Source organism: Equus quagga, chromosome 3 (assembly GCF_021613505.1).
Source record: "Equus quagga isolate Etosha38 chromosome 3, UCLA_HA_Equagga_1.0, whole genome shotgun sequence".
Classification (NCBI taxonomy): domain Eukaryota; kingdom Metazoa; phylum Chordata; class Mammalia; order Perissodactyla; family Equidae; genus Equus; species Equus quagga.
In genome coordinates, this window is record NC_060269.1 from 53,743,793 (window position 1) to 53,768,221 (window position 24,429).

The window sequence follows — 24,429 nt, forward strand, 5'->3', positions numbered from 1 at the left end:
AATAAAACTGACCCAAAATTAATTCAGCATAGTTCTTTGTCCTGAATTATAGAAATCCATATTTGACTCTTAATATAATTTTTTTCTCACACTGTAATCCAAAGATACAGTCCCAAGGCTATGGAAATACTTCTGCTTTCAAATGTTTTACTGTTTTCCAATTTTACTTTTGGGTTAAAAGAGCATTTAAAATAAAAAAGAACATTCGATTCTTCAGGGATCTAGAAGAGGCTGAACCCTTCAAACTCAAAGATCCCCATCCACCTTCATTGGTGTGAACCTACTGAGTGTATGATAGCGAGGCTATGTTCCCACCCAACACAGGCAGAATGTCTTCACTGATCACACTTAGCTCAGAGTACAGTAGACATGAGTTAGTGAACTCAGCAAGTGAGAGCCTAGTCATCCTTTCAGTCAAGGACAGTTTTTGAGGAGTTAAGTTCAGAGGTGGGAAAACAGAGGCCTCTCTGCTCCACACTCCCTTAATGATAAAACACAAACACTTTCCAAATGGGAAAATTTATTCATATTGATGTGGAATTTTAACGCAGAGTTACCCAATAGAAATGTAATGTGGGCAAGCTGCATATGCTATTTTAAATTTTCTGGAAGTCACATTAAAAAAACAAGCTGAAATTAATTTTATTTTATTTAACCCACCATATCCAAAATATTATCATTTCAATATGTAATCAATATAAAAATATTAATGTTTTTCATACTAAGTGTTTGAAATCTGATGTTTCTTTTAAGCTTACCGCACACCTTTAATTCAGACTGCCCACATTTCAAGCGCTCAATATGCACTTGTGGCTATTGTCTACTGCCTTGGACAGCCTAGCTCTAAGCAGATAAGTTAGGGAGGCTGCCCAAGGTTCCTGATGAAGTCAAAATACCAAAGAAGTAGGAACCTCCTACCTAGAATATAGTTTTATCTACAAATAAAACGCTACAGAGCTCTCCACAGAGCAGTGGCAGTGGCTCTCAAACTTCAGCATAAGCCTCACCTGGAAAGGTTGTTAAATAAAACAGATTGCTAGGCACCATTCCCAAAGATTGATTCAATAGGTCTGGGGTGAAGCATAAGAATTTGCATTTCTAACAAGCTCCCAGGTGATGCTGATGCAGTTGGTCAGAGGACCATACTTTGAGAATCACTGTCAAATAAAGTTTCCCCCTCAATCCCTGATCCTTTCCCATAGTACCACTGAGTAAACAGTTTAACGTGAAAACAGTGCAGCAAAGTTCCTCAACTCATTCTCTTCAGACAAGAAGTGCCTCCATGTGGTCTCCAAGTGTCCAGATTTGAGTAAACATGAAACTCTCCCTTCAGTTTGCTTAGCTGCTTTCCCCAGAGGCCTCAGAAGATTCTCTGTATTTTGAAAATTTCAGAGGCTATCTGAAGTTGTACTGTCAGCCACAGGATGCTGCCAAAATGAAGCATGAGAGTGGGAAAGTCCAGAGGGGTGTTTACCTATGGGATAATCTGCTGTTTCCCCACATCAAGGGAGCAGAGGAGGGCGGGAATGGCACAGATTTGGAAGCTGGACAGACATGAAGTTAGATCTCAACTTGATCATTTATTAACTGTGCTAATGGGCCACTTAGCCTTTCTGAGCTCAAGTTTTTCGTTTGTAAAATGAGGATATAAGAGGAGTGTTGTTATGTCTGAATGAGGTAATATAGGTAAAGTACACACATAAAGCAGGTGCAGAATAAATGGCAGCTATTTCTATCATGCCCAGCAATCCACGCCATCCTAATTAAAGAGTGATGCTTTCTACCAGCTAAAACCACAAAGTATGTCCTGCAGGGTCATCCTAGAACATTCCATAATTTAGAAAGACTTTGTAAAGTCCTTTTCACCTAATGCCCATTAGACATAAAAAATTGTTTATAAAGCTTTTCATAAATGAAAATTATACATACAGAGCATTCATTTAAATCTATAAATCAATACCACAATTATTACATTCATACCATTCAGTAGCTGATTACGTAATTTGGTCAACTTTATAAAGTTGAGCAAAAAACTAAGTATTTTTGAGAAATAAATTTACAAGAAAACTCATAGCACAGTAATATTGATGCTGTAATGTATTATTTCAATATCTGACATGTTGTATTAATAGGTTTACGGTATTAACCTGACATAACTTATATTGAAATGTCTAAGTAAATTACATAGGAGCTAGAAATAGAATCATTTTATCCCGTTTAATTAACCATAGTCTGCTTCTTTCTGACTATCAAAAACACCTAGAGGAAAGTTCCCCAAAGGGATTTGAGATACAGAAAAATATTTTCTCATTCAATCATCAACAGAACCACACGGTATTGTGTTTAGCACATCACAAAACCATCTTCTTAACGCTTCTGTTAGAGCAACTGTAAATGTTCACAAATACAGACCCAGACATGCAATCAATGTACTTTTCCATAAGTGAACTTCAATTGCTGACCCCCACATCCCCATTATACTATTATGCTAAATATAATCTAAGCACTACCAAGTAAAATTAGTCCAATCCACCCACTTCTTAGTCACCCTCAGATCAATTCCCTTCATGAGTCCCCTCTGCGTCCCCCATGCCAGACTTTGACAGAGGTGATTATACATGTCATCCTCATTTCAGTAAGAAAGGGTGCCACTGCTCAATATGGCTGTCTCCAGTTTTATGTTACTGTCCAGTAGTCTACACAGGCAACAGACCCAGGTCCCGTGAAAGAAGATTGAATGGTCAATGGCCACAGACTGGCTTCCAGTTGGTTCCCTGGAACTCATAGTCCACTGAAATACAGCCCTCAGATGCAGATACAGATACAGATTCAGAGGGAACTTTCCATGCCATGTCCTACTTATCCCCTCATCTGGTTTCTGAGAACTCTTTGAAAACCAGCAGGTCTTCCTCCCCACTCAATCATCTAGCAGGACTCTCTTAGAGCCTACAGAACTTTCAGATGCCCTCCCTCTGGAAGCACAAGGACCATTTCCCACTCATTCATACCTAGACACCACACTGCATTTTCTAGACCAGTCCCTGGCACATGTGGCCATGGGTCTCCTAGGTGAGGCTGGCTGTCTCCCAGTCTCTATCCTGAGGACTGCAGTTCAGCTTCTCTCTATGCACAAACCCCTAAAACTTCAGGGGGCATTCTGTCATGCCCTTCCCACCCTACTCATGGGGACTCCCTTTATTTGTTCTCCAACTCTTTCCCCTCCTCAGTTCATGCACACTTTATGGAGGTGCAGGGGAGGGAAGTACAGTGGGGGCAGAAGAAGATAGTTGTCTTTCTCAGTAATACTTGTAATACATGGATCAATAATTATTATTATTTTAAAAGCCAGGAATTCAGCTTTCATTTTTCCAATCCCACATGTAAGGGCACATGCCAATCTGGAGGTCGGGGTTGTAAGGAGGGAGGTAGTGCAGATAAGAGCCTATCACAGGCGTGATAAACTTGGGTCAGACAATTACATTTTTATTTTTGCTAACCTGCAGCAAAAAACTGTATTTTCTTTAATTATAAACCCAGACAACGTACCATACTCCTACGCAGGAGCTGGGATTTGGCACCAGGAGAAATCACCAGTATTTTCACAGTACCATGTAAGTGCCGCAAATTATGTTTATACTTATCATACATTGAAAGTAAGGTAGTTATTTGATTACCCAATGTTGCAACAAAGAAGCACATACATTACTACATCACAAATGTATGTTTTAATATTTTGATAATTTCATTTCAATATAACTTATTTCCTTGTAATCCTAAGTATCTTATTTTAAGCATTGATATTATTCTGAGGAAGGGGACATAGAATTCATCAGATAACCATAGAGGCCCCAGCAAAAAAAAAAGAAAAAGGGATAAGAATCCCTAAATAATTCTTCTCATGTCGTTCTGACAAATTTGTTTGCTTTGGATGGGAAAATGAGAAGATAGGGACTTGAATGCAATTCCTGATTCTGCCCTGATAAAACCACTTGTCTTGCTATCATAAGAGATAGAAGCTGCTCATGCTTCCACACATGGCTTTACCTCAGGATTGAGAAGTAAAGGTGGTGTCCTCATCACCAACTCGTAATTTCCAAACTACTCTTCTACCCTATTCTATAAAAGCCTCTCTGTACTATTCAGAATTCCTCCTCACATCCCCTTACCATGTTCTTTGCTCACTCCCCCCACTTAACAATGACGATTTTCACACCTGGCACACATTCTTCCTCTCTGCCTCTGTCTTACTGACACCACAGATAACTTCAACCTCCAGGTAGACAATTATTTCAACATTTCTTGAATTTCTTCTATCCAGTGACCCCTCAAAACTCTATCCCAGTTTCATATTCTCACAGACACATCCAGGACCTTGTCATCACCAAAACCTACTCTCCTTTTCCTTCTTGGTTTTAGCTCCCTCAAGAAACAGACCCTGAGACTCAACTTTAAGCAAAAGAATTCGTTTCAGAGTGATCACAAGAAACACCAGTCAGGGAATGCAGAAGTGAGACAGAAAAGAAAAGAAAACCAATAAAGGACACATCATCCAACCCATGACCACTGTGGACAACTTGAGCTTAACTCCCCTGGGGAATTCTGGGAGACAGTGTAGAACACATTTCAGAGTTATCCCAACCTATACACAAGGAAAGTGGGTCTCCGTCCACCAATTCTTCATCTGTCATTGGTGGAGGACATAGGATTGAGGGGCATTTATATCCCAGCATTTCAGGTCAAGATAATAAAACCTTCAGGCAGAGGGTTGTAGGCATTTATAGTAAGATGAAAAAGTAAATGAGTAGGAGACATAGGCAAGGGAACAACAAGAGTGTCTACCACGCTCCCTGATGAATAGTGAATAGTTCCTTACTCCACCCATTGACCTGTCCTTCTAACTTTGTATAATGATCATCACACTTCTTTATTGACCATATCAGGACCTCTTCTATAGGTCCTCTTCTTTCTCCCTATCCAATAGAGTCCTTTGGTTTGTCTCTGTGAAACTGTGTCTCCTAGTCTATCATTTCTACCACTCTCCACTAAAATCTCTTTTCCATAAAACTACACAAATCTACAAGTAGCTGTTTCCGTGCTTAAATTCTCTTGTCCTTTTTTCCCCATGTCATCCAATCAGTTGCTTTCCTTGTGCCTATGGCCATGTTGTTGAGACTACTGGAAAAAGATAATTATACAGTAACATATATTGATGTCACTATAAACGTTTTGTCAAAAACTTCAAATAGGCCCTCAAAACTGCTAGGTAGGACATGGAAGTATCTTTTTGTTTCTCAATATAGTTTATTCTCCCACAATACCCAATAAAAATCTCCAAAATATTTCCTTGTTCTTAAACTTCTGGACTTGCTTCCTTGCCACAATTTTCAGCATATGACTTTGTCCCCTACTTCACAAATAAAATTAAAACCAGCACACAGGAACTGTAAACTTATCCTACAACTTCCATGATAGCCAATGCTGCACCATTCTTTCTTTATTCTCTCCTGTAAGAATGGCAATATCACTCCCTCTATCTATGGATATCCTCAAGATCCTGTCCCCTCTCACCTTATTTTTCCTGTATTTTCATACTATCCCCTTAATTTTTATAATCAGCATTTAAACATGCTATATTTTTGCCATTTTAAAAGCACTCTTAACTGACCCTCTTTCCTCTCCAGCTCTATCATATGTCACTTGCCTTATTCTTAACTTCTTACATTCAAACTTCTCTTCATCTTTATTCTCTTCCTTCCACTCACTACTGAATCGACTCTAACATGGATTTTGCTCCCCACTACTCCATTAATATGTCTCTTAATTACAATCAACAGTGAGCCCTATGTGATTAAACCCAATGTATTATTTTCAATCCTCAACTTCCTACAATTCTTGATAGCATTTGATACTATTAACTACACCCACTTTTTCAAATACCCAGTTCCTTTGACCTTCAGAGCAATCCATCCTCCTGGCTTTCCTTTCTATTCACCTAAGCATTTCCTTCTCAGTATCTTTTCCTGGTGTCTCAATCTATTCTTAACCATTTAATATTGGAATATCTCAGGTCTCTGTCCTAGGCCTTCTTATCATATCTCTCTCCCAAAATAATTTCATCCACTACCATGGTATCAACTAACATCCATAGTCTAATGATTCTTCCAAATCTTTATCTCCAACTCATTCCACTCTGCTAAGCTCTGAACTAGGATTTCAAACTGCTTGCTAGATATCTCCATTTGGAGATTTCATTGGCATCCCAAACTTAATATTTCCAAAACCGAACTGATGATCTTCCTCTGCAAGTATCCTTCATATAATGGCATCATCCCCACAAATGTTCAAGCCAGATCTGGAGTTGACTCCTCTCTATCCCACACGCCCTGCACTCAATCACTAAACTAATTCTACACCTTAAATAATTCTTAAAATTGCCCACTGCTATTCATCCCTACTTATTACTTCCTTAGTCCCTAACATCATCAACACTTAGATGACTGAGGTGATAGTCACCTAACAGGCTTGCCCAAATCCACTGCAATGGAAACCAGAGAAATCTTTTTAAATGAAAGTGCCACTCGTCTGCTTGAAACCGTTCAAGTGGTTCTTATTGTGCTTATGATAAACTTATATCTCCATTCTCTTAACAGGACCTTTAGAATCCTATATGATTTGTCTCTTACCCATCTCTTTAGCTTTATCACCTTCTCATATTCTTTCTATTCCAGTTACATTAGATGTATCTCAGTTCCTTGGTCATGCCATCCTCAGGATGATCACACATCTGTTTTATCACCTAGAATCCAGTTTTCATCCTCTCTCCAACCTGATAACTCCTACTCATCCTTCAAGACTTGGGTTACTTCACTTCTCTTCATTTCTTAAGAAAAGCAACACTTTTCAGTTGAGTCTTTTTACTATCAGATTCTAAAGCATCCTGTCATTCCTCCTCAATAGTAATTTTTAAAATTTCATATCTCTCTTCCCTGCAAAATATAGCTCCATGAAAGTGGTGGGGTGGAATGGATAAATACGTTCTCTTTTTTTGAGGAAGATTAGCCTTGAGCTAACTGCTGCCAATCCTCCTCTTTTCATTGAGGAAGACTGGCCCTGAGCTAACATCCATGCCCATCTTCCTCTACTTCATATGTGGGACGCCTACCACAGCATGGCATGCCAAGTGGTGCCATGTCCACATACGGGATCCGAACTCGCGATCCCCAGGCCACAGAAGCGGAACATGCGGACTTAACCGCTACACCACCAGGCTGGCCTGATAAATGTGTTCTTATTTTTCTTACTGGATCCCTAGTGATTCACACAATGCATGTGCATTAGATAAATATTTGTGGACTGGCTTCCCAACTGATTGGTTCTAAAACACTTTCCTTGGACATTTTGACTATAAGTATCAAGACCCTAAAATATATCCATTTAAATTGATCAACTAATCCCCTTCTGGGTATGAAGTCTAAGTCAGTACACCTAAATTAAAGGGAAAGGCTTATACACAAAGAGCCTGGAGAACAGCAGCATTTATAATACAACATTTAAAACCCTCTTAATATCCCGTAATAGAGGAACGGGTAAGTAAACCATGGGACATCGATTAAAAAACAACAAGTAAAGAAAGCTAACCAAGAATGTGAAAGAAAATAGAAAGTATATGAAAAGGAAAAACATTACATATAAAATGTTAGAAACAGTAACAACAGAAAAATCTATGCATTTAAAATGAAGAGAATAAACCACAACATTGATGGTTATTAGCATTGATTTGAGTAGTGGCCATAGGGGAAGTTTTTCTTTTGTCTTTGTTGTTTTGCTAAAGCCTACAAATTTTCTCTAAATATCCTCTATAACAGACAAAAATGATAAACTATTACATCGATTTCTTTAATTCCTCTCAAGAGCAGAACTCAATGGTCAGCAATCTCTTATAGTTGATGACATAAAAACCTGATCTTGACAGAGACTAGTGAAAGGAAAATAGGCTCGTTCCTCAGCTTGGATATACATCACGCTGTTTGTTATTACTAGCAAACAGAGTTGTTGAAATAAGAAAGTGATTGATTTAGACCATTAAACCTTTAAGGCCCCCAAAGGGCTGACATTGTTCCCATACAAATCTATTTTTGAAGGTGATCATGGTTTTTATATACCAAACAATTGAAACAAAAAGTAAATAAACTAAGAAAGAGCATATTTACCATTTTTAGGGAAGTCTCAATGTTCTTAATCCAATGGGAAGTGATGAATCTAGTACAAGCTCTTTGAGAAAGAGGTAAGTGGAGTAGAAAAACCACACTGAGACAATGCAGTTTACACAAATCCTCCATCTCTTGCAGGGTTAAGCAATTACTTTCCACCTAAATAAAATAAAAAGATAAGGCAGAGAACAGCAGGCTGTGAACTGCATGGTGCACCGCAAAAGTCGACAGGCACATTTTGCTGTACAGGAATCACACATTCTTCATTCTACCTTTTTGAGAAAGTCCTTTTCTTCATAGATAAACTACTGCATTTATACAGATGTGAGGTAAGGAGAACAGGAAACTGTCAGCTCAATAGCAGTTTACATAAAGCATTTTTCAGTATTTTTAGTCAAGCCAAAGTTTACATGATCCTATAGGACTCTGCACTGTTGGAGTCACACAATAAATGCTCTATCCGGCCCAAGGCATCAGACTTTAACAGGTATATTAAAAATTACTAGGGTGAGGAAACCGGGACATATCTAAAAAATTACCCAGTTAGAAAGTGGATAAAGAAGCAGGCATATTTAATATGATGGGACATGGACCTTCCAGCCATCTTCAAAGGTTTGCAGGGTTGTCAGTGAAGCAAGCCTAAGACTTGCTTCCAAGTACCTCCAGAGGGCCAACTAGGGCCTCATGATTAGAAGTTCCAGACACATTTGGCTTAGTATCACTTTTGTAAGAACAATTTAAAATGGCATGCCTGATCATGTAGAACTGTTTTACTAAGAATATATTCAAGCAGATATTGGAAAACCAAATATAAAGGATGCTAGGTAAAAGATGATGAGCCCTGTTTATTCATGAAATTGTAGCAGAGACAAAACTTCACTTTTCTTCAATAAGAATCTTCAACAAAGAATCGCCCACTCAGATTGTATACAAAATAGTATGTGTACACATGTGTGTGTCTGAGTGTGTGTGTGCAGACGCATGTGTGGGTATATACAGGGATGACTAGTTGGAGATCAAACCCATACTGCCAACAGATTCTTAATGGATTCTATCTGCAGTAAAGAAAGTTAAAACCTTTAGTATCTCTCCAGCTAGAATGGCACTAAGACACTACATCAGGAATGTTCTTTCAAAAGACAGTTTGGTTTGCAGAACTTGCACAAGACAGACTCGGTTTCAATCCACTCTACTATTTAACATCTTTGGTTTGACAAATGTAACCTGGACTATCTGAACCTCAGTGTTCTCATATGTGAAATAGGAATAACACCTCCTTAAAATGGTGTTGTGAGACTTTAACGGCACAAGGCAAATAAAGAGCCCAGAATATTGCAACACTGCAAGCTCTCACCAAGTGCTAATTTCCTTTCTTATTTCCCCTTCCTCTGGATGATTGGAAAAATTTGCCTAAATATGTACTAAGGGATCATCCACATAGTAAAACACTAAATCACATAACAGCACAATAGATGTTTCTTATAAACAAATTCTAGTTTTTCCCCCCTTTTTTGAAGTTTACATCAACAAATTAGAGAAATAAATGAAGTATCAAATGGAAAAAGTGGTAGATGAAAATAAAATTTCAAAAGTGGAGAGCAATGGTGTTTCACAGTAAAGTTATAACAATCACACCTTTTGGGTCTTAGTTTTCTCAACAGAAGCAGTCCTCTTTCTGTTTTCTAAAAAGCGATGGTACATCGTCAAAGACAGTGAGCACGAAGTAACACAAAGAACACGCCGAATATCAGACCCTTCTGGCCAGAGTTGCTTAAGCAGAGAAATAGTTTCACACGCCTGTCACAAAAGGAAATGGTAAAAGTCATGATATTTAGAAAGATATTTTTATTCACAAGTGATCATACTAGAAGAAATCATACAGAATAGACACGACTACATAAAACTATAAATATTTCTGTTAAAAATAATACACAAAATTTTAAAAGAAAATAATTACAACAAATATTTCAGTGAAACCATTAAAAATTTAAAAATGTAAAGAACTCCTATAAATCAATAAAAAAACTAAGCCTTTAATAAGACAAGAGCAGATAATTCACAAAAGAAATACAAATCTTAATAAAATAGAAAAAATGTTCAACTTATTTAGTAATAAAAAGAACAATTAGATAGCATATTTTTACTTTCAAGTTAGCAAAGTATGTATTTTAATGATAATAAACAGCACTGGAAATCATGTGATGTGTCATTTCTCTTACTCTTTGCCACTAAGTGTATAAATAGATATAGAATTACTGCAAAGCTATTTGGCAGTACATATGATTATCATTAAATATGGTGATACTTTTTGATTGACTATTCAAGTTTTATGTATCTAGATTAGGTAAATAATACAAAATGTGTACTAAAGTTTATGCACCAGGATGTTCATCAAAGTTATTTGTAAAAGCCAAGTTTTAAACAATTTAAATGTTAGCATTAAGAAAATGTTATGTATCTAATATAAATATAATTTATGAAGAATTTTTGATAATCAGAAAATGTTTAAATAACAATATTAACTTAGAAATTAAACTAAAAGGGTATATATGCTATGTTTTCAATTGTATGGAAATGCATGGAACATTACTGAAAGAATATGTTCAAAAAATGTGAGTTTCTACCTCTAAGCGGTAGAACTATGTATAATCATGGTATAGTGAAGATGAAAGGTATTCAGAGGAATAAGATTATGACATACTGAAATCTAGATATTATACTTCTATTAATGAAATCTGTCACCTTATCTTCCAAAGCGGGGCACTGGAATAACTTTTTTAGAACATTTTTGTATTTTCCAAATTCTATTATGCATTTTCCCTAAATTCTATCATACATAGAAAGATACGTAGTTTTGTGGGACTCCCGTGTAGCTGAAAACAATGGTCTATAGTAATCAACTTCCTAAAAGTATTAACTATTTTTACAACTAGAAACATTCTACACAAAATCACACCCCCAGAATTACTTAAGAAGACAGAATACTGATACTGCAAAATAACTATGTGCAAGGGGGAAAAATGAACAAATCCCAGCTCTGCCATCCCTCACACTCCTGTGCCACACTTGCCACAACTCAAGGCTTTATAGGGACCAAAGAGAGATTGAGAAAAATTCCAGGAAACACAAAGGAGGAAGATTAGTGAAAAGTGAATTAGAACAACCACTAGAAGTATTAAATCTACCCTAAGTCTGAAAATACAAAAAAGTAACCAGGCAGACTAGAACACAGACTACAGGAGAGGAATTTCAAAGTGCACACAATTTAAAGCATCAGATGGCATATTTCAAAGTACACACAATTTAAAGCATCAGATGACATATAAAAAGGTCAGGCACATGATTTAATGAGACAGACTCAATTAATGGGGACAGATATGACTTAAAAGGATACGAACTATTTAAAGAATAGGAACTATGTAAAGCAATGATTTTCCAAAAACATAGCTTTAGGGGAGAAAACAAAGCTGAAAGGAAGGAAGAAGCACTCTTTAACAATTAAGTGGTGAAGCAGAAAGGAAGGCAAGGAGAACATTTAGGGTTCTGAAAGGTAAAAGAAAACCACAGAATCACAGGACTCACAACCCCTCACCCACCACCAAAATAAATAAACAAACAAACAAAATTTCCACCAACATGCCTGGACTCTGTGGACAGAAAAGGGCACCATTAAATTAAGTTAGGAATCTTGTAACACACCTGAATCTCATATAAATGAATGAAAAGAAAGGAAAGTCCATAGAGAACTACTGCAAAAAATGGCAGCAGGAACAAAATTTCACACAAATTAACTGAGAAAAATCTCATCATCTCCATCAAAAATAATAACAACAACAACCATAAAGCAGAAGAAATCTCTGAGTCTATCCTTTAAATACAGCTAAAGAAATTCACACAAGCAATTAATGAGATGAAAAATGATCTTTATTCAACAACTCACAAACCAAAAACAGAATTGGAAAAGAAGAAAAAAATGATGAATTTAATTCAGAAAAATAATCTTAGAAAAGGCAAAGCTATCTCAGAAATTAAGAATAAATTACAAAATGCCCAAAGGGGAGTAATCTCAGCAAAAATTTAATAAGAAGTATTGAATAAAGGTGAGAAAATGAAATGGCATAAAGAAAAAAGAAAAAGAAATCAGAGAGAAAATAGTGGAAATGAAAGAAGCAAAGAAAGAACAGTATCTGTATTATCAGACACCTGAAGAACAACAACAAAAAAATAGAACAGAGCTAATATTTCAAATGATAATCTAAGAAAACCCACCATAGGCAATACGTGGTGCTAAGGGATACTGAAAAACCAACAAGGCAAAACTTCATAAACCAGATAATGAAAGATAAAATAAGAAAATAGAGGACTAAGAATATTTTTTTAAAAGCAAAATGTACAAGTACAAAGGTAATTACTATAACAAAACATGCAAAAGTACCCTAATAAAAAAAGTTTTAAGTAAAATAGCAAAGAAAACGCATCTCATCATTAAAGAAATGTATCAAATATACCAAAATACACAGATAATATGTAATAATATAACAACACATATATATTATACTAATATAACAATATAATAATAATGACGTATTATGATAGAATCAAGACCAAACATATCAGTTATAACAATAAATGTGAATGGACTTAATTCACCTATAAAAGGAAAAAAGGTTTCAATTTAGATCACAAAACAAAACTCATATATCTGTATGAGTATACATATACAAGATACACAACTAAAGCAAAGTGATTCAAAAACACTAAAACTAAAGGGATGAACAAAAGTATACTAAGCAAAAGAAAACAAAAAGAGAGCAGAGGCTAGCAATCTTGGTATCAGGCTAAGTGGAATTCAAGCATAAAAGCATTAAATGCAAAAGGAAGAGCATTCTTTTATTCTAAAAACCACAATCCATAAAGAAGATATAACTCTTACGAATAGTAACATCAGTCAAAAACATCAGTAATAACAGTTGCAGACAAGATCCACTGATGAGTTCTAAAATTAATCGGCAAAAGTTTGAGAAGAAACAGGATTTGCATAGTCAGGAAAAACAGTAACTTTACAATGGAGAAAGCTGGCAGGCACCAATCTAACCAGCGTTCAGACATATCAACATCAGGAACCCTTGGGTACACTACAGTGAGGACACAACTTCAATCCAGTGGCATTCTTGCCAAAAATACATAATCTCGTTCCAATCATGAGAAAACATCAAACAAGCCCAAATAGAGGGATATTAAAAAAATAACTGATCAGGGGCTGGCCCCGTGGCCGAGTGGTTAAGTTCGCGCGCTCCGCTGCAGGCGGCCCAGTGTTTCGTTGGTTCGAATCCTGGGCACGGACATGGCACTGCTCATCAGACCACGCTGAGGCGGCGTCCCACATGCCACAACTAGAAGGACCCACAACGAAGAAGATACAACTATGTACCGGGGGGCTTTGGGGAGAAAAAGGAAAAAATAAAATCTTTAAAAAAAAAAAAAAAAAAAAAAAAAAATAACTGATCAATGCTGTTCAAAAATGTTATGAAAAACAAGGAAAGACTGAGAAACAATTACTGATTGGAGGAGCCTAGAGAGAAATAACTAAATGGATGTGGGACCCTGGATAGAATCCTGGAACAGAAAAGGAACATTAGTGGAAAAGTAAGTGAAATTCAAATAAGGTCTGAAGCTGTGTTAATAGCATCCTACAGATGTTAATTTCCTGATTTTGATAAATGTACCATGGTTCCACGAGATGTTAACATTAGGGAAGGCTGGCTGAGAGAGAGATACAGAAATTCTTTACTATTTTTGCAACTTTTTTTATAATTGAACAATTAATTCAAATAAAAAGTTTTCATAAAGTTTCCATACCTCTTCCATAATATTTATCCATTTTAAATCTCCAAAAACAGATTGTAATGCAACAACTCTACACGTTTCCAGTTTTTTAATGAGAGTTTGATAAGCATTCTCAATCTTCTCTACATCCTGTGAAAGAAAGGCAAGTGACATAAATTGTCATAAATAAGATATCTAGCTACTTTCCAACTACAAAAAATCAGGATTGAAGTTATGACTGTTACAACTGTCATATATTTCTAATTTAAAAAAAATTACACTGATGTAATTGTAAGTCAGCAATGCTTTTTTTTAAAGCCTGCCAAACAGCACTATTTTGTCTTTGCCAAATTAACTCTTTGTCTGGGAATTTAGTGTTTTATTTTTTTAACAACTTTATGAAGGTATAGTTAACATAAAATTCACTCACTTTCAGGATACAATTAAATGACTTCTGGTAAATTTACAGAGCTGTACAACCATCACCATAATCCAACAGTTAGAACATTTCCAACATCTCAGAAACGTTGTGCCCATTTAACATCTTCTATTTTATTATGAAAAATTTCTAACATACACATAAATAGAGAATAGCATAACCTCCCCCCAGGTACCTATCATCCAGCAACAGCCATTACCAACATATACTGGATTTTTATTTTATGATAATAAGAGAATAAAATAATAAGTACACAGATATGAAAAAAATAAGACAATGCATAAAAAGATGGGGCTTGATGAATTTGGATAAATGTCCACAAACTGATAAATGAAATAATTTCTTTAAGGTGAGTGTCCAATAAATTAGGAAATAAATTATTTTACCAGAAATAAAATCCGCTGTTTAAAAAATTCTTCTTAAGGAGAGATTAAGAAGGATGCTTGTAGGGCACACTTCAAACTCAGATTCAGCAATTGCTGAGACAGACCAAAATGATACCAGCTGACTATAGTACCTCCTTCCAATGTAAAAATGAATCCCAGAGCTGTTCCTGCTCACAGTAGGCAACTAGAGTTGGAAATAGTTCAATGACTGGAGTTCTAAGCAAAGGAAAATAACCTGTCTTAACAGATTTCATAACAACCATCTAGATGTCTCCAAATACCATGGGGGTGTAACACTATTCTCAAAAAGTGAAAAATGTTTTTGACTAAAAACTCATTTTGAGGAAATATAGAATTACCTTCATATTCAGATTTCACCTTAGTGAAAATTAAACAGAAACTAGATTTATTTATAAAGTCAGTATGCATTTTCTGAATCCCAATAGTTAGTACAGTAATTGTCAAATATAGCAATACAGCAAAATAATATGATCATGGAATTAAAATTCTAAATACTTGGAAAATTCTATTAATGATTTAACATCAAGAAATAAACATTTCATTTATTTTCCTTCTTCATCAACCTTCTCCATTAGTTTCTCATTAAAAGCTACCACACTATTATCATATTATCATTTCATTAGTATGTCTCAGCAAGAGAGGCATAACTTTTACCTGCAATTTAATGCATTTCTAGCCCTCATTAACTTGGAGGCAGTATACCATTCTGTAGTTAAGCACATAAGGGCTGGGATCAGACTGTCTCTTTTCAAATCTGTGCTGTATTATTCATTTAGTGTCGATGATGAGCAGATCACTTATTCAAGTACCTACTTCCTCATCTGCAAAACATAGATGATACTACCACCTACCTTAAAGGGTTGTTGTGAAGGTTAAATGAATTGACTCACGGGAGGCACGGAGCACTACTGTTACGACAGTAAGTGCTCAGTAAATGACTGCATTTGTGTTATTATTAATTTTCTATACCTCTCTGTTAAACCTATAATAATTTCGATAGAAGAGGTGGAAAGAAAATTGTCAAGCAGTTTAGAAAAATTTGTAAAATGTTAGGAAAAAAACTGTCTTTTAGATGTAAATTACCTGATTGAAAAACGTTTGGTTTCTGTAGTTGCTTGGCATAAAGTACGCATAAAGTCGAAGAATATCAGATTCTTGCCCTGAGGAAAGCACGGCATTGACCTTCCTTGACCAAGACTGAATGATTAAAAAGTTGAAAAGGTGTGTTTGTAGATGGTTCAGGCCTTCATCTGCAACTATTAGGAAATATGGATAACTCTCTTCCAAGAACATTTTCCAGTTTTCTGAGAAGCATCCAGAAAATGTTGTTCGAACATCAATGGTGGTGTTCTGCTGAAGATGAAGAATTAAAGCAGTTCTCAAAGGAAGAAGTTCAGGGAAGTTGAAATATGCGTACTCAGCATCCTGTGGGAGGATGAAGTACATTACTTAGTAATTATCATTTAGTAGTGTGCTAGTTTAGTTAGTTAACACATATCGTTAAAGTCATTAAAGGAATAGGTTCCAACACAGTTTTGTTGTGTTTGATAGTCAGGGAATCAACTCTTAAATCTGACTGGCATTTCACAAATACATACCAAAATCACAATTTGGATTTAAATACACTTGTCCGTTTTAAATAAGCACGTAATACTCAGAGTTTATCCCATTTTCCCTTCCCACTCTAATTCTTTTCCTCTCCAATCTACTTCAAAAAAGAAAAAGGACAGAAAAATATGTAAAAGCAAATGGTGGATATAAATTATCCAGAATGGGAAGCTGAGGTGGATCATTTTGTTTGAGAGGACTGTCCCAGATCACTGTGACCCTCCTGAAGGAGCATTGATTTTTCTCAACAGACCAAAATTAGTGCAGTAAACTAGACTGTAAGCATTAGGCTAGAATCCCGGCTCTTTATTCAAAACATTGCTTCAAGCAGTCAACAATGTTCAAAAATCTAATAATAATACGGACCACAAAATCATTGAACAGACATGCACCAAAATCCTTAAGAGTAACACACTGGTTACCTTTAGAGATAGGATGAGGAAGGAGTGGTAGTAGTTACACATGTCTGTCTTTGAAATTGTTAAAGTTTTATTAATTATATCTATATTCAAGAAAAGAAGACTAAATACATCCCCTTGGAGGTATTTACTATAGAGCAAATAATAATGAAACAGCTTTGACATTCTTCTAGGCTCAAATAAATTGACTGTGGAGTTTTGAAGACACGAGTAGCTCTCAGAGTTGGAACAGTAGAATCCAGAGATGAACAGGGCCACTGTTGAGGAGACTTCTCATCCACCTTCCTGATCCTGTGTGTCCTTCCAATAAAGTTCCATTATTGCAAATAAAAAATAATCTTAAATGTGGTCATTTCTGAATATTGGGAAAACGACTAATTTTTTTCTGTTCTTCCTTTTAAATTTTCTGAATTTTTATAGATATATTTCACTTTCTAATATGAAAAAACTATTTATAAAATAATAAGAACTTTTAGTTTTAGTTCTCAAATCATAGAAAAGAACTCAACTGTCACGTTACCTTGAAGAAAACTATGGAAAATTGTCCTCCTTTACTAAGAAGATCCACAAGATAGCGTTCAACGAGATAGAAGAAGTGGAGCTCCTGCCCTTGCTTTAATGATTTCTCACATATGCATGTGACAAGTAATGAATCTCCATCAATCAGGAAAAATTCAGATTCAACAAAATCATTGAATAAACTAGAATATCTAAAATGAAAACAGTTAAAACAAAAATTACATATAGATTAAATAAGGTCCAAAAAAGGCAGTAGTATCATCATTACTAGCTCATTATCATTATCATCAATAGCTGAATTTGCTGAGTAATTATTTTATGTCAGGCTCTATGCTAAGACTTTTCAAATATATCCATATACATAACTACCCTTCATAGGGAGAAGGAAGGGCTATTCCCATTCTATAGAAAAGGAAACTTAGGCTCAAAGAGATATACGATATCAACTACATATTTATAACTATACATAATATACATAATACATATAATATACTATACTGAGATAGATGATGGATTAGATAGATAGATAGATAGATGGACAGATAGATACCACATATCACTTTAAGGCCAAATAGATATACAGGGAATATGATCCAAAATTTTACATCCTTTTATTTGTTACTACAACAACACTCACTCAGCTTTTGGCATTTCACTTAAAATTAACTGTGACATTTCCTTGAAAAACATCATGTATTCTTCCAAACCTAAGAAAGAAAGAGAAAGAGAATGGATTATTTTCAACCAATCCTTTTTAAAAGAGCTATCATTTACTTATTATTTGAGAAAGAATAAACAGTAATAAAGTTACTTTAATTCTATTAGTCCATGTAGTTTACAGAATCATTATGTTATAACTTATAAAAATTTTAAATTGAAAATTACCCATTCTTGCTGCCACCTGTCAGTTCTCGTGGAGCTTAAAATCTATCAGTAGAGACAAACACTAAGCAGATAATCATACAAACAGTGGAAAATTGCAAATGTGACAAAGTCAAAGAGGTCAGAGGAAGCTTCCCTAAAGAAGTAATGCTTGGGCTGAGTTCTGAAGGATGAAACAAGAATTAATTAAGCAAAGGGGGGGGGGGGCGGGCAGTGGCGGGCAGGGATGCAGCATTCCAAGCAGAAGGAATACCAGAATACCATGTGCAAAAGCCCTGTGGCATGAAGAAGTGTGGATGGAACTAGATCCCGAAAACCCAGTTGGGCTGAAGTGGAGAAAGTAAGGGAAGAGCTAGCTATGCTAGTTAGGGCTACAGAAATAAAGGGTGTGCAGATCCTTTGAGGACATGTTTTTCATTCTCAAATCCACTGATGGATTTTAAGCAGGTAACAAATGATTGGCTTTGCATTTCAGAAGATTACTCTGTGTACATTACTGAGAATAGATAGGATGGGAGCAAAGTTCCTGTTAGCAGAGCAGGGAGAAAGCCATTGTTCAGAAGAGTAATGATAGTAGTTTGATGTAATACAGCTTGATGGTGGTTGAGGCACACATTGGTATTACATATTTCGAAGGTGAGCACAACATAATTCGGTAATGGATAGAAAACAGGGGAGAGTTAAGATTGTCAAGGATGAACAGGATTCTACCTGATGCAACCGGAAGGATGACTAGACCATTCTCTGGACAGGAAAACTTTGGAACAAAGCCACATTTCAGGGAAAGATCATGAGTTCATTTGTGGTCAACCTGAGTTTGACTTGCTTTCAAGAATTACCATATGATAAGTCATGTAAATAATCATACAGGTCTAGAGGTCAAACACAAGGGCTGGGCTAGGCCTGAATATGTGATTAATGTGAGTATTATCGTAAGGGAGGCCATTGACACAGATGTGGGTTGCTTGGACAGAGAGACACAACATCATGGGTGAAGAGAAAAGGAATGGAAATCCAGTTTTGCAGATCACTAATATTTAATAAATGGCAAGAGAGAAGAGGAAGAGTCTGCAAAGGTAACTGAGAAAGAACTACCAAAGAGGCAGAAGAAAATGCACTTAAGTATTTTGTCATAGAAACCAAATATTGAGACATTCCTCAAATATGCCATACAGTGTGTTAGGGCTGTGAAACTTGATGGAGAAAGAGAGACAGACAGACAGAGATAGATACTCATATTACACGATGTTAAAAAACATAATGGTGAAGCACACATTGATATTAAATATTTAAAAAATAATACGAAGAAGTATATGACGGTAAAACTGAGTAAGTTTGAAGAAAAAAGAAATTGCTGTGGGCTGGAATATTTAGGAAACAATGGAGACCGGGGCAACAGCATAGTCTCTTGCTCACCCAGTTATTCCATCTTTTTTCAAGGATCTATAGAGCATCTACTCCTCACCAAGCATTGCACTTGCTGCAATATATGCAAATATGCAAATATGCATGAAACATGGTCTTATCCCTTTACAACCTGGTAAGAGTTGAAAGAGAATTAAATCAAGCAGGATAACATACTGAGTGATCTAGCAGAAATGGCACAGGAAGCATTAGAAAAACGAGGAGGAATTCTTCAATTAACTGGAGTGGTCAGGGAGGGCCTGTGTTCTGGAGGTTTCAAGGGAGAGTTTGAAAAGATGATGAAGAATTACAGATGCATGTTGAGGAAGGTAAGACAAATAGAAGATAACACTCCAGGTAGCAACACAGAGCCAGAGTTTAATAGATAGAGATGTGAAACTACAGGATAAGTGTGAGATTCTGCAGGTTGGAATCTTGATTGGAGATGAGATAGGAAAAGTGGGTATGAACCAGATTATAAGGGTCTTTTGCCCAGGGTAGAAGTTTAGACACTTTCCTGAAAACAGAAAAGGTGAGTCAATGAGAACAAAGTAGATAAGAAACATTAACCCTAAGTATGTTATAGAATGGAGAGGTCAGAAAAGATGAGTGTGAGATTCCACAAGATGAAATAAGTTAATTCGTAGGTCCTCAGATGTTCACAAGGCCCTTAACATCTCGAGAATTTTTTGATGGTAGTCCCACAACAAATTAAATACTTACTAGTTCATTTCTTAAGTAGTTAGCTCCAAACAAATTAGTAAGTCTTAACAATTTCATTTGAAAATATAATAAACATAAATTGAAAGAAATAATACAGCATTTAAATTAAATAACAACAATTACTAATGAGATGTGTGTGCCTGTCAGACACTGCACACACCTTTTCAAGAATAGCCATGGTGGCAGAATAAAACTCCTGAATTTGGCAATTAAGGCATTCCGTAGTCTGCCTGTCTACTCTCCTCTCACATCCTATAGGAAACTTTCCCTATTAAACTTTACCCCAAATTCATACCCGCCTTAACATTTACACAGAATTTATAATCATTATGCTAAGTTCTCTCTCATTTAAGGGAGAGGCATGTTAGGGAAAATAAAACCAGCTCCCTACCGAAATAACTACTGAATGAATATATATAAAAAAAATTAGAGTCACTAGACATTTGTGGAGAGAAAAAAGGAAAAAATAAGAAGCCAGATGAGTAAACACGATTCAAGGACAGAATCGTTCTTTAAAAAGTTCTAATTAGAGTTCTCATTAATCACTGTGATATTATCCAACAAAATATCAACAAACTGCTACAGCAAAAAAAAAGTAAATGTTCACAAAAATTTAAAATATAATTTCAGAAAAAAATTCATGTGCAGAACAATAAAATGGACTTGGTGAAGTCTCAAGTTAGGGATCTAGGGGTTAAAATCCAGGATATTTCTTAGAGGACAGAAGCAAAAAGCAAAGAGATGAAAAGTAGAAAAAATACTAATGACTATAGAAGATAGGTCAAAAAGTTCTAAATCCTTCCATAGTAATTCCAGTAAGAGAGAACCAAAATTCCAAAATGAGATGGGGATAAAAATAATCAAAGATATAATATTTAAAGTAATATAATAATATTATACCAGAGTTAAAGAAAAATATACAGTTTTATATTGAAAAGTTTTTCCAAGTACTGAGCAGAAATAATGGTAAAAGAGAAAACCACACTTAGACACAGCTCATTAAAATTGCAGAGCTCCAAGGATAAAGAGAAAGATGGAGATGGGCTACAAAGAAATGTAAGTCAGAGAGGCCACCATAATTTTGTAACTGCTGTTTACTGGTTTTCTATTTTTGACTTAACATAGAAACAAATCACAAGAATTAAAGTCATAAAATGCTGTAAATTGCAATAAACCCTGATAACATAAAAATAATGTAATTAACCAAATTGCTATATTCAGAAAGGGATTATTAGAAGAAAAAGAAGAGTGTATATGCTCATTTCCACATTTTTCATAGCAGGAAGTCCAGAGGTAGCATCCATAGATAATATATCAAACATTAAGAGTTTCTGGAATCAAAAAGTTAACCTGACTTTCTTATAAGTACTGCACCATTGGGTTACCAAATAATAGAAAAGAGGAAGCTTCATCTCCATTAGCTGGAGGTAATCTAGTTAATAAACAGAGATGGGATGACAGAATTAGAATGTCATCATTTTACAACTCCTAATGAATTAATAGATCTTGGTATTTTTCGTGACAGCACAACAAAAATAGAGGCAAACATCTGCTTCCATATAGAACAGCTGCACCAGTATTGAAATACTCTAGCCAAAAAAAAAATTTTAACCTGAATTTGACCAAAACTCTCATAGCAAGAATTAATGACAAGACATTTAGAAGACAGAAGAACATGTTAAATGATACCAAGAGGACTAGGGGAATCTCTACAAGACCAAAATAAAACCAGCCAGGAGCCAGCCCAGTGGCATAGTGTTTAAGTTCACATGCTTCGCTACCATGGTCTGGGGTTCGTGGGTTCAGATCCTGGGCACAGACCTACATACTGCTCATCAAGCTATGCTGTGGCAGCATCCCACATGCAAAAAGTAGAGGAAGATTGGCACAGGTGTTAGCTCAGGGCCAATCTTCCTCACACACACACACACACACATACACACACAAACAGCCAGCTTACTAACAAATTACAAGAGGATAAAAGAGATTATAACAAATTTAAAGACATATCATCCAAACAGCAGTGTCAGAACATTATTTGGATTTGGATTCAAACAATCTTAAAAAGGAAGAAGGGAAGGAGGGAAACAAGGGAAATGGTGGATTATGCATTGGAGGAGAAACAGCCCAATCCAGAGAACAAGGCCCAAGGAATGGTGGAGCCACTTGATGGAAGGAGTCAAGTTCCTGAAACGCTGGAGAAGAGCTGATCAGCAGTGGGCAGAATTCTTAGATGGCCTCCAAGGCTGCATCCACCCTGGTACACAAGCCCTAGATAATCTCCTGCCCTTGAGTGGGGGTAGGACCTTGAATTTAATGCAACGGTCTCTCCCATGATTAGTTTACATTGTATAAGACTCTATCAAAGCAGAGGGGAGGGAGGCTTCTCCTGGCTCTGAAGACATTAGCCACCATGTTGTAAGACAGCCAAGTGGTTTTGATCTGAGCGTGGAATCTAAAGGCTGAGAGTAATCCCCAGCCAACGCCAGCAAGAAAACAGGGAACCTCAATCCCATAGCTGCAAGGAACTGGTTGCTTCCAACAACCTAAATGAGCACCCAGAGCCTGAATGAGATAGCAGCTGCAGCAGACACCTTCGTTTCAGCCTAGTGCAATGCTGAGGAAAGGACTCAGGTAACCTGTGCCTGGACTTCTGATCCACGGAAACTATAAAATAAAAACTTTCTATTGACTTAAGCCACTAAGTTTGCGATAAATTGCTAGGCAGCAATAGAAAACTAGTCCCCTTGACCATGAATACATTCTTCTAACTGTTATATGAGAAATAAATTCTTATTGTGTTAAGCCACTTAAATTTAAGAGGAATCACCTAGGAGATCTTATTAAAGTCCAGATTCTGGGGGCCGCCCCTGGCTGAGTGAAGTTCACGCGCTCTGCATAGATGCCCAGGGTCTCCCCCGTTAGGATCCTGGGGACGGACCTAGTACCACTCATCAGGCCATACTCAGGTGGTGGCCCACATGCAGAGCCGGTAGGACTTACAACTAGATTACATAGCCATGTACTAGAGGGCTTTGGGGAGAAGAAGAAGAAGAAGGAAAAACAAAGATTGGCAAAAGGTGCTTGCTCAGGGCCAATCTTTAAAAAAAGAAAAAAAAAAGGCAGATTCTGATTCTGCAAGTTTGGAGTTGGGCCCCAGATTCTACACGGAGGAGGAAGCTGCTTGCTGCCGTCAATATCTAAGTTTTACTGGCTGTGCTCAGATCCGACGTCCCTTACCTTCTCCTCAATACCCCAAATCCCCAGCACCTTTTCTTTGAAGAGGACACTTTAAATGCCAACACTCTCCCCTCTCTTTCAGACCTCAGACCTCCGCGTTCCTCACGGCGGTCCCTTTCCTCTGCTTCTCCCCACGCCCTGCCTCCCGGGGCCAGTAGGGACCTGTTCGTCACCGCCTCCCGAAGCCCTCTTCATCCCATCAAAGGCCTAGAATCCCCGCGGGACACCTCTGCTCCAGGATCCTCCCTAGAGATATCCCTTATCCTGACCCCCAAGCCCCACGTGGGGCCCCGGAGCATCACCCATTCCTCACCCAGGATCCGGGATCCGGGCATGCTGTGTCCAAAGAGCCGCTGACTGGCGTGCCGCGAGGGGAGGGAGTGACGGAGAGGGGACCGAGCGCAGGGCTGGAGTGGAAGCTCCAGGGGGAACCCGGACCTGGGCGGAGCCGCCCGAGTCCGTCTTTTATAGCTAAGGAGGGAGTTTCGGTTTCCTTTTTCACTGCAGGGAAGTTTAAGTTTCGTTTCCCTCCATCCCAAATTGGATGAGGCAGGTATGGGAAAAGGGGGTTTTAGCGTCCTTCCCTTCAGTCTGAACCTTGAGAGAGAGAGAGGGAGCAGAGGCAATGATATGGGCCTTTTGCATATTTTACAATGATGGTTACAACCATAGGGCACGTTATATTTGCCTCAAGTCCTTTCTGATGACAGGACGTCTCTTTTTTCAATTTTCTCTTAACTTTTTAACTCCAT

The 24,429-nt window shown here is 36.9% G+C and overlaps 1 protein-coding gene across 5 annotated transcripts in view; it reads right to left on the reverse strand.

Annotated features, from left to right (window-relative positions):
* The window catches only part of LOC124237644 (probable ATP-dependent RNA helicase DDX60), a 92,782-nt gene extending 68,693 nt beyond the window's left edge, over positions 1-24,089 (reverse strand). For all 5 annotated transcript variants that reach the window (XR_006888052.1, XR_006888053.1, XR_006888054.1 and 2 more), the window contains exons 1-7: positions 23,991-24,089; positions 18,066-18,135; positions 17,430-17,619; positions 15,966-16,307; positions 14,070-14,186; positions 9,846-10,007; positions 8,211-8,369 (exon numbers count right to left, since the gene is read on the reverse strand). Coding sequence is in view for 2 of the 5 variants with exons in the window: in XM_046657542.1 (XP_046513498.1) it covers positions 8,211-8,369; positions 9,846-10,007; positions 14,070-14,186; positions 15,966-16,307; positions 17,430-17,619; positions 18,066-18,135; positions 23,991-24,012 (1,062 nt within the window). In the remaining 3 variants the exon portion in view is untranslated. The remainder of the gene's footprint in view (positions 1-8,210; positions 8,370-9,845; positions 10,008-14,069; positions 14,187-15,965; positions 16,308-17,429; positions 17,620-18,065; positions 18,136-23,990) is intronic.
* Positions 24,090-24,429: the final 340 nt, after the last annotated feature.